The 17,188-nt window shown below is 36.6% G+C and overlaps 2 protein-coding genes across 4 annotated transcripts; both read right to left on the reverse strand.

Annotated features, from left to right (window-relative positions):
• Positions 1-4,259, reverse strand: LOC132167552 (protein CHUP1, chloroplastic). Of its 2 annotated transcripts, XM_059578563.1 has the most exons (8): positions 4,199-4,259; positions 3,524-4,121; positions 2,801-3,217; positions 2,575-2,706; positions 1,663-1,844; positions 1,447-1,558; positions 1,110-1,253; positions 1-595 (listed from the first exon to the last, which is right to left on the reverse strand). In XM_059578563.1, exons 2-8 carry the CDS (start codon positions 4,088-4,090, stop codon positions 482-484), a joined length of 1,668 nt encoding a protein of 555 aa, XP_059434546.1. In that variant the 5' UTR covers positions 4,091-4,121; positions 4,199-4,259; the 3' UTR covers positions 1-481. The 2 variants fall into 2 exon arrangements, with proteins under 2 accessions (XP_059434546.1, XP_059434545.1); XM_059578562.1 differs by having other exon boundaries at positions 3,524-4,246.
• Positions 4,260-11,011: 6,752 nt separating this feature from the next.
• LOC132167639 (ABC transporter B family member 11-like) lies at positions 11,012-17,188 on the reverse strand. 2 transcript variants are annotated; one of them, XM_059578646.1, is made up of 13 exons: positions 17,121-17,188; positions 16,387-16,806; positions 16,120-16,174; positions 15,840-16,015; positions 15,503-15,724; positions 15,042-15,280; positions 14,241-14,766; positions 13,761-14,034; positions 12,759-13,648; positions 12,285-12,551; positions 11,941-12,204; positions 11,552-11,845; positions 11,012-11,464 (listed from the first exon to the last, which is right to left on the reverse strand). In XM_059578646.1, the coding sequence occupies exons 2-13, from the start codon at positions 16,723-16,725 to the stop codon at positions 11,108-11,110; spliced, it is 3,903 nt and encodes a 1,300-aa protein (XP_059434629.1). In that variant the 5' UTR covers positions 16,726-16,806; positions 17,121-17,188; the 3' UTR covers positions 11,012-11,107. The 2 variants fall into 2 exon arrangements, with proteins under 2 accessions (XP_059434629.1, XP_059434630.1); XM_059578647.1 differs by lacking the exons at positions 16,120-16,174; positions 17,121-17,188 and having other exon boundaries at positions 16,387-16,443.

Below are 17,188 nucleotides of genomic sequence, written 5' to 3' on the forward strand. Positions count from 1 at the left end.
AAGAGTCAATTGAACAATTTTTAAACATTGAACACCACATAGAAAAAGTGGTCAACTTTAAGATTCTCCCTAAAACTCTTGTCGGTTTATTAGAGTCGGGCTTTTTAGGCAGCACAAAGTCGTAATTACAGTTACCAGTAACCATCCATATCACACATATTCCATTGGTAGCATATCCCCACTCCCCACTAAATGAATTGGCCATCTTTTACAACAATAAAATGGAGCTTTGACAGGTGAAGAGCCCTGGTACATCCAATTTGGACAGCCAACATCTGACCAGCAGTGTATTGGACAATTTCATTCACAGGTAGCAGCTTTTGTGTATTTGGATCTTGATCTCTTTTCAGCCAGAGGATCCACGTTACTAGCTATTGCAAATGCTTTTGAAAGCATCAATTTCATATTGGGAAGAAAGAAGAAGGAAAACATAACTGCTAATTCTCATAAGAATGGCAGCAAGTGATATTCACATTGCATGTCACGATGATTTTATGCCAGCCAACACTGCTCGAGACCCTCCAAAATGTCCTGGAACTTGTTGCCGTATCTCTTCAAAAGCGCACAATGTTTCTGGATCGAGACCCCCAGCAAACTGCAGACATGCATACCACAGAACTGAATGAGGAAAGCATTTCCACAATACTAGCAAAAGCTTACATAAACAATCACCTAAGTAAACTTCTTAAGCAGAAATGAGAAGTTGGAAAAGAAATATTTCTAACAGATACTTGCAAATAACAAGACCCTAACATCAAGATTATAAATTGGAATAGTTGGGGGGGAAAATGGAAAAGAAATCAATCCAATTCTCCCAGCCGGGCAGTTTACTCCTATGCAAGAGATTTGGTCTGAAAGGGAAACTAAAATTCCTATTTGGTAAACTTGCCCACCTAACTAAAATGTAGTGAGGTCTGCACACCATTCTGTGAGAACCCCACCATCTTTCACAGATCACACAAGAGAATCCACAAATTAGAAACACCATCCCAGGTAGATAGTCCTCAAGTGCTTTCCCATGGGATCACTAAGTTTCCTTCTTTGAGTTGAGAATTTGCTGGTTTATATTTCCTAATCATGGAGATCATAAAAACTGCTGACTTGATTACCTGGTGAGCTCTATATGCAAATTGCACGCCTTGGAGCAGAAGAGATTCTTGACTGGATTCTCTATCTAAATTCCGAATGGAGTCGAGCTCCAATGACACTCTTTTGATATACATCTTAGCCAGATTCATAGAGGCATGCTTTATCTGTACAAGTTTGCAAATAAGCAGTCAATGCACCATAATTAGAATGTAAGATAGATATATGCTATAATAGTAATTAAATAAAGAACGTCCACAGACAGTAATATAGCCTCCAAATTTCCCAGTTTCTATAACTGCAAGCAAGCAAAAACAGAAGAGAATACCTAAAGAAGAGGATGTGCGCAACATAACATACCTTACTTGCAATTCCAGAATCAAGCATCCAATCAGTTGGAATTTTGTAGTCCTGATAAGAACGCATAACTGAGTTTCGCAGCTTGATCAGCCTTTGTATGCTCCGCTCCGACCTTACTCAGTCAGACAAGAGAGGGGAGAAATCAACACTCTGGCCAGATAAAATTGTATGCTTCTAAATGATAAAAAGTAAAAACATATTTCACATAGTTCCTACTTGTCTAGTAAGCTGGCAATCTTCTTTAAGGCAGCTCCACATGGAATGTTAGTGTCATCTTGATAAGAAGAAATCTCACTTTCTAACAGTTTAAGCTCACGATATTCAATGGCAGCTTCTCTCATGGCATCAGCTTTCCTCTCTGGCCACTTAAAATGCTTTAAGACAGACCGCTCATCAGCCTGTAAAAGACAGGATACAACACAAATATGGAGAAAAAGTAGAAAAAAAGACAGTAAAGAGTCAATGCCATCACCAATGTACAATTCTCTTGTAATACCAAAATACCACCGCATAAATCATGTCAATTTTTATTTATAGAGATAAAATATCTCATCTTTTGCAAACACTACTATAGCATTATGCACTTGAAACAAAAACAATCACTCCCCTCCAAAAATATAACTTCCTCACCACTGTCACTAAAAGAATGCAAGAAATCTTTAGGATATCCTACAACAGCATCCCTAACAACGAATCTGATTATATGCGCACAACTAGATCAGAAAACTAGATTAACCTAAATGCACAATATATAAACAGATAAGAGAAAGATGGAAAAGCATGCAGAAGTAGACCTTATAATCTACAATCAGCATAGGCCCATTCTTACCAACTCTAATCAGCATTTTTTTTAGGGTCAGAATCTTTCATTGTAGCCTAGACTGTCATTCAGTTATCAATAAAATTTTAGAAACCTGTTTCATAAGAATTTTCTCTGTTTATTACTGGATTCCAACTTTCTTTCTGGGTGATTTCAGTACCACTTGAGTTAACGTGTTTAACTCATAGCCCTACACCTTCCACTGTGTTAGTTGCCAACCAATATATATGGTAGTGTCTATGTAAATATACACGGCTCCTCTTTGATTAAGCAAAATCATAATTACTTGGAAAAGCTTTAGAAATTACCAAAGACGACAGTTCATGGTCAAGCCAGTCTACGAATTTTAGGACATCTTCTATATCTGTATAAGCTGCAGCCAGCACCTTCTGGATAAGGCTGTTGATGAAGTCCCCTTTAGTTTCAATGTCTACTTTTATCTGGGAAAAATAATCAGTTGTTCATGGTCCAAACTGAGGCAGTATGCAGAAATAAATCAAGCAGTTAAATATGTCAGGAAAGTCAAATGCTTACAGCTAACAAATGAGCTGACCGATTTTGAATTTCTCCAACTATGCTTGTATGTACACTAATAGCTGCTGGTTTATTATTGTTCCCTGATCCTGAAGAACCTCTCCTCCCCTCTTGCCTTGTCAATGAGCGATAAGATTCTACAAGTGCTGGAGCCTTTTGAGTGGTAGCCACCCTAGCTGTGGGCCGAGGTAGGGCGGGTGGTGGTGGTGGTGGTGGAGGTGGTGGCGCAGACGAACAGGGTGGAGCCTTTCTTTCTACATCCACTGATTTGGGAATTGAACGTATTGCTACTAGTGGTGATGGTGTTTGAATAGCACTTGCCTCATTCATTGGCTCCTTTTTCACAGTTGAGAATTCCAATTTGCTGGCAATGAGTTTCTGAATGTCTCTAAATTTAGGGTTCTGGTACTCCTCCCTCTTCATCCAAAATAAAAACTGAAACTTGTTAGAGTAATTGATAACAAAACAGTAACTTTTAAGACACTCATATTTATTGTCTGTTGAACCAGCCACCAGGTTAATTTTTAATTCCAAATTACAGTCGAAAGTTAAAAAAGTATCTTGTTATGAACATGTAAGAATGAATTAAACTTAGATTTTGAAACAAAAACGCAAGGAGAAACGAAAGTGGAAGTTGCAATGGACTTTAAAGGGGACTCATTTAAAGAGCAGCAAAAATTACAAATTCATGTAAAATCTCTCAGATACTATCAGAAGTCTCACCTGGTGGTCACGACAGCTAAAAGCTGCTATCTTTGCTTCAGAAGCAGCAAGATCGTGGGTGAGCTTCTTGTTCTGCGACTGCAACTCCACGTTGAGACTCTGAGACTTATCCAACTCTGCCTTCAAAGCCAACACCTCAGACTGTAAATTCTGGATCAAATTCTCGCACTGCAACAAATCCTTGCATTTCCCATCTGGGTCGTCTTCGTTTTCGTTTCTCCTACAACTGGGATCCGACGGCCGTCGCTGCCGCGGCCGAGCGAATTGCTCCACAACCTGACGGCTGTTCCCGGTGCGACCCACAACGACTTCCTCTCCGGATTTGGGCTTATTCACTACAAGATGCCTCCTTGCAGGGGATGGCGCTGACTTTGACGCGGCTCTAGCCGTCGATACCCGGTTGGTTTTTGCGTCCGGTGTCGATTTGGTGGTGGTTGCTTTAGGGGAAGCTCTGAGGCGAGATGGGGTTGTTGACTGTGACATGTCAGAAGGCTTGCATTCATTTCTTCTTGTTGTAGCCGTTGCAGGTGGCGGTGGTGGCGGTGGCGTCGTCCCTTGCTTCATCATGGCTTGTTTATAAATCCACAAGGGCCTGCAACTGCCAAAAATGCAGCAGAGAGTGAAAATCTGAAGGGGATTTTAAAGGACAGAGAAAACAGTGGGTTTGTTTAATGCCTGCATGCTCTGGTTGTTGAAGGCTTGTCCTCTATTAATGTCGCCTTTTATAATCAAAGAAAGAATGAGTCTGTCAGTGACGCCCACGAGAACCCCATAAGAATAAAAAAAAATAAAAAAATAAAAGCTTTTTTATTCTTCTTTTCTCCGCAAGTTGACTACTACAGAATCAGACAAACATGCCCTATAACTAATCTTTTGGTGCTTGGCCATTCTCATCTCATCTTAAAAAAGCAATCAACCTTCAAGCACACCCCACCCACCACAAACGACTTTCTTTTTATTATTATTATTATTATTTTTAATTAGGAGTTGTTTTCTTAAATTATTTCAAATGTATGTATTAATGGTAATTTATTGGAGATGTTTCTGTCTGATTTTTTTTTTTATTAATTAATGTGAAAATGCTAGCCTAACACATTTTTTGTGTTCTTTTTCGGAATAGGATCATTTGAGAAGAATTATGATATGCTCAAGATTTTGTTTCATCTCAGATATCATTAACTTCATTCCAGCTTCCTCCTAGAAGACTGCTAGAAAAGTTGATAAAAGTGTAAATTTTTATGCCTACTTTGCAGTACATTGGATCACAGTCAGACCTCACTCTGGCAGCATTCTCACCACTCTCCTTCCACCTCCTTCGATCCCTATTGTTAGTGGAAATGATCCTTTTCTTAGTAGTATAGTTTTAGTTTATTTTATGCTTCTTGTTGTTGTTGTTTCTATGTACCTAAAAAAAAATGTTTTATTACATCTAATAATAAATATGTTGTCAAATCATATACACCTAGATATATGAAACTTAATCTTAGCTATAAAATGATGACTTTTCTTTATTTCTAAACCCTACAACCTAAAAAGGTTCGTTATTAGTTGTTTTCATCCTTGGTGCATTCAACTACAACTAACAAATCAATTCCAAATATTATTTCTTTAAAGTTTTTGAAAACTCGTCTTTTTCAAGAGTTTATTGGGTCATTTATTTTGGAAAATTCAAAGTATAATGTTATGAAAATTTCATGAAAATGAAAATGACCCCCTTTATAGAATTTATGAAAACTATATATGAATATGCCCTACCACATATTTCTTGCTCTGTTTTTTTTTTTTCCTGAACGTGTTTTCTGTGTCCTAAAAAATCTTATTTTTATTGTCAAACGTTGTTCTCATCATGATGAGGTGGTCGGACGGCAGCCATTTAAAATGAGAGGGGTCCATGATATATAAAAACAATCAAGCTAGCACATATTGATAGAGTGAGAATGATTGAAGAATGAGGGCCAACTTTAGGTAATATATGGATACTTTAAAATATATTTAGAATAATCCAAATATGTTATCTTAACCCTACAACCCTAATCATTACTTCGTAATATTAGAGGATTTTGATTCTAAAGTTGCCTTCTAAGGTGAATCTCTTCACCCTCCAAATGTTTGTCTCAAAGTCACGTTAATGGGCACTTAAAAAAGCCTTTTACTAAGACAACAGAAATATATATATATATATATATATATATATATATAAAATAGAGGCTTATCAAGTAATCAACTACAAACTAATGTGACAATTTACGTGCAATTTACAATCACTGGTCAAATTTAGTTATTTAATAGTTAATGTAATAAGTGTTACGTAAACTTATAAGCTGACGAAATAATGCTAGAAATCCTTCTTATGTCACTCAAAAAATGAGGTGGCTTTTAAAATTACTATTAAGCTTGTGGTTGATTACTATTCAATTTGGGGAGTGTTAGGCTTGTAAACAAATTTTACAGAAAAAAAAATTTACAAATTGATGTGGCACAACATAATTAGCTTTTTCAAAATTTGAACTTATCTTATATCCAATCATGTTGTGCTACATCAGTTTGTAAAAGTTTTTCTGTAAAATTTGTTTGTAAGCCTAATATTCCTCATTGGATTTTGATCAAATAAAAACTTTTTTTAAAAAAAAGAACAGTTTTTTCTCCAAACTGGGTTTGAAGAATTTCCTTCAACCTAGTCTATAAAAGTGATATGTGTCTATTTTTTGAATAACATGTTAGATGCAAATGAGTTTTCAATAAAATTTATTCCAACTTTATCCCTGCTATTAAAAAACACATATGCATCTCACATGTTATTAAAAAAATGGACACATGTCACTTTTATAAACTAGGTTGAAAGAATTCCTGCAACCCAAAATACCTAATTAGAACTTATAGAATTACAATAGCTAATGTGATAGTTCATGTAGCACTATCGGAAAAGGATCCTCTCCATTTCAAAATCCCTTTATTTCCTCCATTTAGTGCATTTTGAAAGGTAGTGTTGTCTAAAAATTTAATGCATTACCATCATTAAAATTTTTAGATAACACTACCCTTCAAAATGCACTAAATGAAGGAAAATGAAAGAGTTTTAAAATGGAGAGGATCCTTTTCCAGGACTATCACGTTAATCACAATCAAATTTAATGGTTTAATGATTAACATGATAAATGCCACGTACACTACCGCCACGTCATTTTGTAAGGACAAATATCATTTTCAGTTCAAATGAATTAGATGGGATCCAATTGATTTTAAAATAAGGACTAAATTATCTTTTTCACATTTTTGTTTTTAAGACAATTTTACTCTTTTATTTATATAAACCTTTCCAGTTCATTTTGAAACTGAAAAGGATCCAAATTAAATTCATTTTGTAAAGGTTATAAAAGGTCATTTCATTTGAACTAATTGCAAAGGTGTTACTACTGTTTGCAGTGATGGGATCTGTGACATTATTATTGTTTTAATCGACATTATTATTGTTAAAGGTAACATCATATGGAGGATTACCTTTCATTTCAATAATCACAGTAATAATACAATAATAATATAGAGAATATTCCAATTCTGTCATGATATATGGCGAAAGTGGTATGAGATGAATGTGTAATATTACTATTAATGGTGGTTGGCACCGGCAAAAGTCGAACGATTAAGAACAATGGGTCCCATGATTTTCTAATTACATATCAATATTGTCAAATCAAATTAATTTGATCCCTCTTGGTGGGGGATCTTTAACGCATTATCTATCGTATCTCTTAAGGGAGATATTAAAAAACATTCAGATTTGGGAAGTCCCCCATGATCTGTACAACAGTTCAAGGAACAAAACCATGAAACAAAACGACAAATTTTACAAAATTATTTTTTTTTTTAAGAAAAAAAAGGACATATTAATATTGTTGGTGGGCTTGCCGGCCGGCTTGAGCAGAAACCGACATTTTCTCGCGAAAAATTATATAACAGACAGCCTCTGAACTTGTAGCATTGATTATTACCTAATAAATGTGTCATGAACATTGACAACAGCAGTTATTTTGGTGGCAATCGAGCTGTTAATACAGAGGAGTAATAATTATAGTTAATATTAAATTTTACAGATTTAATAGTATGTAAGAAAATATGTATATCTTCTTTATATGTAATAAAAGATTATCTAGTCTAAAAAGATTACATAGGAGTACGTATGAAAAAGGGAATTCATAAACACATAGACCACTCGATCATATATATATATATAAAGCTTGTTAAAATCTGAAAAAGCTATTAGAGGTAGTAATGGGTGATCAAACTTAGAATCTAAAAAAGTAAAAATCAAGCGAAAAGTCGGCTTTTTAACGTGGCACTAGATGTCTGCTGATGCATGTATGTATATCATGCATTTCTGCATATTCTGATCATATAAAGGATGTGCTCTGACCTCGGTAGTCTTGACACATGCATGCATGCATGTGACAAGCAGTTGTTCTGAGGAGAGCCATGTGATGTCGATGGGCTTTTTGTTTACATTTTTGCTGATATGGCGCTTCGGGGGCTTTCCTAGGATTTTGCAGATGGGTCTAACATGTCTGCTTGAGACAACCACCCACGAAGATCCTAGTCGAATAATGAATGTGTTTGTCTAGTTAAAGAGGGTTTTTAATTTCTTCTCAATTCATGGACGATTTTTAAGGTATTTTATTACAATTAATATTCTTTTTCATATTTTAAAAGTAATAAGGTAAAATTCTAAAACAAAGATATTATATAAGAGTACCTGAAAAACAAGAATCCGAAATGCTGCTATCTTCCTCAGATATATGTATAGATTAGCTATGAATTTCTACTGCCAGATGCATCGCCTTCCAGCCCTTTGCAGCATCATTGTTCTTATTATCAATCTGGCTTGGAAGAACCAAAACATCAAATGTTAAATGCATATCAAGCATAAAGTTTCCATGATACACAGCAACTGCAAAAAGCAGAACATTTTAATGCAGAAAATCTGGTCACGAGAGAGGAGAGGGGGGCACCTTGAAATCTTAGGATTTAGTCTCTCCACCATGAGATTGTTATTATATGCGTAAATTAATGACAGACAAGTTGATGAAATGGTTGGAAAAAGAAGGCTGCAGATGTGAGAGCAGGGGGAATTCCCTTTGAAGGAACACTTGAACTAACCTTAATTAATTGGTTTGGTTGCAACTTCACATCATGACTAGTGAATTTGTAGCTCTGATTTGCGATTTCAGAGATGAATATATATAATTTTTTCTATTTTATTTGATAACTTCTAGCTTGCACTCAATTTCACGTGCTTAATTATTCACTCTCTTCTGCAATTGCAGCAGGTCAACATCCTTTTCTCCAGCCTACTTTTCAAGTACCCATCTTGATGTGCCTTTAAACAATTGCTTAGCCAACTTACTTTTCTACCATTCTGGTGAATATGATAAGATCAAATTATTATTTAACCCAAAAGTTTGTTTAAATTAATAAAAAATGATTGACTTAATCATTTAAATTATGGGGTATCCTAAATGAAAGTTAGGATTTTGGAGTACATATTGAGAGATTGAGTATTAGGTGGTGGGTCAGATCAAATCAGCTAATTGATCTTTGATGGCAATGGCTGTCACCATCAGCAGCCCATTAATCAATGATGGCTACTGTATAGGTTCATGATTAAAAACGACTAATGTTGAGTAAAAGGAAAACTGAAAAGGAAGCAGCTGATGGAGTTTGAAATGTTCAAAATAAGTTTCATTTGGGCTTGCAGATCAAGAAAGTGAGCTTTAGTTGTATGCTTTTTGGAGTAATCTGCACTTCTCTTTGTTATTGTGTGAGACAAAAATATATGGTGGTTGAGGGGGGCATTTCAGATGTTAAGGCACCAACGACTTCTATAGTTTTGCAATGTTAAACACATGGAAGTGATGAAACCTTCTTCCATCAGATTTGACTGCAATATATCATATTGTATTGCACATATGGGAATGACAAGTTAGTTCTTAAACTGTTCTGAAAGTAACAAAACCTGTTCATCTTTTTTACTGCTCATGTCAGGTGGATAAACTTAAAAAATGTCTTCCCCAATGTAAGTTAGTTAACAACTTCCCAATCAAATGTATTTCTGTAGTCTGATAGCTCACAAAGAGATCAGCCTGTACTGTTAATTGAAAAGACATTATGCATATGTTTGTTCGATCCGATTGAGATCGAGTGTAATAGGGCTACCTTATTGTATACAATCGGAATTCATGTTCGCTAATGTGTTTTGGATAGGTAATTTTTTATTTTTTATTTAAAAAGTGATCTGATATGATATAAAAGTAAATTTTTTTTTTATATATATGTTTTGAGTTATTTGTTAATATATATGTTCTTAGAACAAAAAGACCAAAGACAAAACAAAATTTTAGCAAACTGATTTGGAAAAGGATCCAAAGCTCTATATATATGTCCAACTGTCTCTTACATTTATTATTGGCAGGCATGTACTAAAACTTAAAGAAAAAGTTCAAATTAAAAATAAAAATTCATAACATATGAATCTTGAGGTGGAAAGTTTATTCAGCATATTTCTTTTGGTGCATTAACTTGCTATTTTCAACAAATTACAGTGTAAGAGCACTAGCTAATTTGACTTCACAAAGTAAATAGAAAAATATGATTCCACTTTTGAGTTGCTTTCAAAGTCCTAAGAGGGCAACAAGTTCAACGTCTCCAAGAGGTAGCTCAATCGGATGGGATTACGCATAATGAAGCGGAGGTCACTAGTTTGAGTCCCCTTCCCTCCTCTTGAGTGGACATGTTAAAAAAAAAAAAAAAAAAAAAAAGGCAACAAGTTCAACAGCAAAACAACTGTTTTTATTTATTTATTAATATTTCTGTTTTCTGAGCAGGAACAACTGGTTGAGTTCTAAGCTCAAGCAGGTTTCAGGATTTGGCCATGTTATGCTGGTTCTATTTTTGATTGCTACTACAAGAAATATTCATTTCATGCACATTCATAGTCATTTCGAACTTCTACTCTTATGATCAATCTTCTCCCTCCAAAAATTTCAAAATGCGTAAAAAAATTATATATTTTTATGGGATAACTCTTCTAATTTTTTACCCCTTCTAATTTTATTTTATTTTTTAGTTTTCGCCCATCCCTCCTTACCTTGGATGTTGTCGTGGTTCAAATGTTCCTTAAATCTGACATTCACGACTTGGGCGATGGTTGGGCGATATGGGCCTTCAGTTATTTTCTGGAAAATACATATTCAACCCTCTCCCCCTCTTTAGGTATTGTTTGGAGTCAATTGAGATTTTTTAATTAAATAATTAATTTCATCATTGAACGGCGACCGTCTTTGAAATATGATGGATGTGGTTCGTAGCATGGAGTGAGCATATAATAGGCATGAAGCACATAATGAAAGATGCTGGCTTGCGCAGATGGTGCAAGTTGATGGTCAATATGTGTTGCAATTATCTTCTTTTTTTTTTTTTTTTTGCAACAAGTTGGGGTTGATCACTCAATTCAAAGGGTAAGATTTTTATCATAATACTTTCTGTTCTGTAGAAAGACAAGTAGTAGCATGAAGCCTACTTCATGCTTGCTTGCTAAGATGAAGAAGCTTTTTTATGTAATGCTACCAAGGAAGCATAAATTCCATCCTTGATATTGATTAAAGTTTGATGCTTTCCTTTCTCTGCTATGACTCCATCTTTGACCACGGCGATTAAATCGGCTCCCATGATTGTTGACAAACGGTGAGCCACTATCACCGTGGTCCGGTCAACCATAACCCGATCCAATGCGTCTTGAACCACTCGTTCTGACTCCGCGTCAAGAGCACTGGTGGCTTCATCTAGTAATAACATTTTGGGAGCCTTCACTGTGGCTCTTGCTATTGCCACTCTTTGCTTTTGGCCCCCAGACAATTGGACCCCTCTCTCACCTACTGTTGTGTCATATCCCTGCATGAAATCACCATGAAACATGCAGTTGATAAAACAAAAGTCTTTTCTCAGTGATGCAACCTGATTAATCATAATTTTGTTTACCTGCTGCAAACTGCTAATAAACTTGTGGGCATTTGCCAATTCAGCTGCAGCTAAAATTTCTGCTTCTGTTGCATTTCCCTCCTTTCCATAGGCAATGTTGGCTCGGATAGTGTCATTAAATAACACAGGCTCCTGGCTCACCAAACCCATTTGTTGCCTTAACCACTTCAGCTGTAGCTTTTGGATTTCAATTCCATCCAGTGTAATGTGCCCTGCATCAGGATCATAAAACCTCTGCAGCAATGAGATCACAGTTGATTTTCCGCTTCCACTTTCGCCAACCAGAGCAACCGTCTGATTGATAATATATTTCAATTTGTTAGTTTATGGATATTGTTAAAGTTAGGCTAAGGTTTCGAAGCTTCTGTTTGGACATTGTTAAAAGTTACCTTGCCAGAATGAATAGCCAAGCAAAGGTCCCGGAATATTTGAATGCCAGGTCTAGTGGGATACCTAAAGCTGACATGGTGAAGCTCAATATCTCCCTTCACATTTTCTATTGTTGTCCCGGATGCATCACTAGAATCTATCTTTGATTTCCTGTCAAGAATTGCAAATAAAGAAGCAACAGAACTCTTTGCTTTACTTGCATCAGGGGTCAAGGAGCCTGACTGAGAAATTCCCACTGCTGTCATGGTGAGAGCAAAGAAAACCTGAAATTTAGGACACCGAATTTAGTTAGCAACTACTAAAACAAAATGGCTGACTTGGTGAACAATGCAGAAGAACTTACACGAAAAACATCAGGGAATGTTGTCTTGCCATGCTCAACAAGTCGAGCCCCAGCATAAAAACTGCATGCATAGACAGAAAACAGCAAGAAGAATGATAGCCCAAAGCCTACTCCACTGATTAGCCCTTGCCTTATTCCAGCCTTAATAGGGCCTTCACATTTTTTATGGTACAATTCCATCACCTTCTCCTCAGCACAGAAAGAAGCAACTGTTCTTATACTCCCTACTGCATCATTTGCAACTTGACTTGCTCCTTCGTACATTTTCTGTAACCATTTATGATGTCAGTATTGTTCAAAATTGGCTTATTTTGAAGCATATGTAGTTCATTTGAGATTATTAAACCCTTTACTTTTTTAAGTGTTTGGGAGCCGTTCAGAAAGAATAAAAATCTTCTTTCCCTTCATTTGGAAATTAAATGTTTTTCATGCATTGGAGCTAGTTCTTTATGATTTATGAGATTTGGAGAAAACCTTTGCATCTGCACTGAATCCTCTCATGAACTTTATTTGGACATATCCATTTACTCCAATGAGAGGCAGCAAAACAAGGACTATCAAAGCCAGTTGCCAGTTTGCTGTGAAGGCAATAACCAAGCCAGCAATAGCAGTTGCAATATTTTGAACAAGCAAGGAAAGTGAATCTCCAACCAGACCTCTCACAGAAGTTGCATCTGTGGAGAGCCTTGCACCAAGTGCACCACTTGAGTGCTCAGCTTCATCAAACCAACTTACTTCCATATAAACTACTTTCTCGAAGCACATTGACCGGATCCGCCTGATTAACTTACAACCGGCAACAGCAAATAAGTATGATCTTGATGGTTGAGCCAATAGAGATGCCACACCAAGCACAACAAAGATTAATGCCCAAAATTTTGAATCATTCTGCAGCTTATCTCTTGGCTCATAGAAAGTTTTGATTATACTGGAGATTAGTATCCCAAAAACAGGTAAAAGTACTCCATTGGCGGCTGCAGCTAGAGTGCCTAGAAGCAACACTGGGATCTCTGGCTTGTTGAGATAAGCCAGGTGGCGAAGTGAGACTTCTGGAGGCGGCTGGGTTGGTGCTGAAGCAGGAGCATTAGTTTCTGCAGTTTCATTTTCCAGCACACTTATTTTAGTGGGTACACCAAATGGGATTGAGAATGAGTGACGACTACTGTTTCCACTTCCAGATGATTCCCGACTTATCGATCGTAAGAAAGAAAACTGCTGACTTGAATTTCTTCCAGAATTCACAGTAAGTTCTGACCTGTCTTGATCATTTAAAGCATTTTGTTCTGAAACTGTGCTAATATCTTGCAATTGTATAAGCTGGCTATATGCTCCTTCAGGGTACTTAATTAGCTCAGAATGTGTACCTGATAAGTCAAATGGAATAAGAATGTGGTAATATGTTTCTCCCAAGAATGATGATATGCAGAAACTAATGCCTTAGCAATTTAGAAAAGAACAATAACAGCAAATGTGTACCTTTTTCAACAACTTTTCCTTGATGTATGACAGCAATTGTATCAGCATTCCTTACTGTACTCAAGCGATGGGCAACAATAATGGTTGTTCTGTTGTTCATAATTCTGTCCAATGCCTCCTGCACAATTCTCTCAGATTCCGCATCAAGAGCGCTTGTGGCTTCATCTAGAAGTAGAATCCTTGGGTCTTTCAAAACTGCTCTGGCTATAGCAACTCTCTGCTTTTGGCCCCCTGATAACTGAGTTCCATGCTCACCAACCATTGTGTCTAGTCCCTAAATGTATCAAAACACAAAACCTTAGATGCTGTGAAATGTAATGCAAGCATGCTCATCTTTGTATATAAAGAGGGAAAAAGAGCATAAAAATACAATCATGGATAATTCAAAATGGTTTTGTCAGGGTAGAAAGAGTATAAAATTCCATAAGGAAATGCAGAAAATAAATCATTCTAAATAAAAGAGTAGATTAAAAGCTAAACCTGAGGCAGTTTATCTATGAATTTAGCAGCATTGGCCAGCTCAGCGGCTGCTCTTATCTCTTCAGTAGTTGCACCTGCCTTACCATATGCAATATTGTCTTTAATGCTAGAAGTAAACAGCACAGGTTCCTGGCTGACAAGGCCTATTTTCTGTCTGATCCATTTTAGTTGGAATTCTTTGATATTAATTTTGTCAATAAGAACTTCACCAGCTTGGGGGTCATAAAATCTCTCAATCAAACTGAGAACTGTTGATTTCCCACTTCCACTCTGTCCAACCAAAGCAGCAGTTGTACCACTAGGAATTGAAAGAGAAAATCCACTGAATATTTGTTCTTCAGGTCTTGCAGGATAACTAAAATAAACATCCCACAGCTCTATATCTCCACGAATATCATTTAATTCCCGTCCATTAGAGTCGTAAGCATCTATCTTTGGCTTCCTGTTAATCGTCTCAAACATCTTAAAGGCTGCAGCTTGTCCAGCAGCAAAAACGCTCATGCATGGCGATGCCTGCCCAAGAGACCTGGAAATGAAATTTATTCAAATGAAATGTAAAACTTCTAATCATTTTGGAACGATCACACAACACGTATAATATGCGCGAGTTATGCTACCCTTTACACTAAATTTTTACACCGGTTGATGTGGCGTGTTATAAGTGGCTTATGGTGTCAGCTACTTAAAAAAAAAAAAAAAGTATTAGCCAATTAAAATATACTACATCAACCAGTATGGAGCTAGTGTGAAAATCTAGTTCAAAGAGTAGTATTACTCAATATGTGCATATGAGTAACTTACAAGGAGCCAGTTAGAACGGCAAATATGACATTAATGACATCTCCTCCCGTATATCCTTTGTGAACTATCATTTTCCCTCCAAACCATATAGCCAGAGCATAACTGCAGAATACAATAAACATAACTGCACCAAGTCCCAACCCAGCAGCCAGTCCCTCTTGGACACCAGACTTGTAAGCTTTGGTTAAGGACTCATTGTATTTAGCTATAGCTTTCTTCTCCCCTGTATATGATGCAACCTGTGTGGGGGATGGTGTTAAATTGTGAATTAAATGATTAAATTTACACTTTTCTATCAGCTTAAGCTTTTGAGATAGCATCAGAATAAAGGTTCTCGGTTGAAATCTTGTGAGCTTTTGGTATAATTAGTAATTCAACAAATGGTTATCATGGATATTTATTCTATAATAAAGGAAAAGGAATTTCCAAGGTTCCTGATGCCAAGTATGCTTATTGCTTACAGTTCTGATAGAACCAATAGTCTGCTCTACTACAGTAGCTGCCACTGAATAAGCATCTTGCCCACGGGAAGCCAGCTTTCCTATCATGATGCTCATGACAGCACCAGAGATGGCAAGAGGTGGAATAGCAGATAGCATGACCAGGCCAAGAAGCCATCCCTTCACGAATGCTACAACAAAGCCTCCTACAAATGTTGCTACCAACTGTATGAACTTCCCAACCTGCAGATTACAAGATAACTAAAAGCATGAAGAAGAGAGCATCTTAATTAATCTCCAATTTAAGATGCCTGGAGGAATTTGTAATGGTTTAAGCCGTCGGCGGTTGCTTCGTTACCTTCTCACCCAGTGCATCTTGAATAAGAACAGTGTCTCCTGACATCCTCCCAACTATTTCCCCAGATTTTGTTTCCTTGTCAAAAAAGCCAATATCTTGCCTCAAAATAGCTTTTAAGTACAAACTTCTAATTCGTGCAGCCTGTCTCTCCCCAGTGACCATCCAACAAGCCATCTCTGGATTACAGCAAACATGAGTAATTGGGTATCTCAGGTTCCAAATAATCAAACTATTATATATATGGTATGTGTTATCTCAGCGAGAAGGCTTATGTACTTACGAAGAAATGATGCCGTACCGGATCCCATAGCCAAGTACAGAAATTTTAGGGACATCTGAGAATTAAAATGATCAAGTTATCACTGATTACAGCAAAATTGCTGGGATAAAACATACCATTGTATTGAATTAAGCATTTATGATAAAACAAACACAAAGTTAGCTAAAGACAATGCATATATATTAGACAGAAAACAGAGAAACGAGTAGAATTTTGTTCTTCTCCATGTTGCATATATATATGATCAAGGTTTTTGTTGTAAAATACCTTGGAAACCTCATGAATTACATCTTTGGTATTGGTAGTTCTTCCGAAAGAATCAACCAAATCACCAAAGATTATGGTCATGAAAGGCATAGAGATTCCACTTCCAACAGCAGCAACTGCGCCAACAGACATTAATAGATAATCCAGGGAGTCAGCAAAGGAGAAAAGCTTGTAATATGGCACTGTGTTAGTGGTTTTCTCTTTCCCTTTGGTCTTGTTTGAATCTTTCCTTTTCTCTCTACTTTCTGAGTTTTTTCCTGAATCTACCATTGCATGGCTTGTCAATGTTGCGGCCTGCTCTGTGATCATATCTCCATGGGCAGTATTTTCCTCTGCCATGTTGCCTGCAGGCTGCAGCAATACTTCTTTTCCTATAGCTTGCTGTAATCACCTCGAACAACTTGGATTATAGGACCAGAGCTGCAAGACAAACAATATCAGTCGTTTAAATTGGCAATAAGTGATGTGAAACAAGATCAAAGAACAAGTTTATGGCTTTGTCTCTATTTGGGTGTCAAAGTAGATGCACATTAACTGATAAAGATGCAAATTTTCTTTCCTATTCATTCGTTGGTTCTCAAAACCAACATGTTTTGAGGCAGTAGACAACATGAAATCAGCATATAAGTAAGAACATTGATTAGTCTCAATGAATTCTGTAGGAGATCATTTCAACACAATCACTAACCAAATTAAACAGAAATGGATAAAAGAAAGAATGGAAAAGTTCTCACAGAGACAGAGAGAAAGAGAGAGAGAGAGAGAAGAGAAGCATCTTTAAGGTTCATTTTGTGGAATAAGG

This window comes from Corylus avellana, chromosome ca1 (assembly GCF_901000735.1).
Source record: "Corylus avellana chromosome ca1, CavTom2PMs-1.0".
In the NCBI taxonomy this organism is placed as follows: Eukaryota; Viridiplantae; Streptophyta; class Magnoliopsida; order Fagales; family Betulaceae; genus Corylus; species Corylus avellana.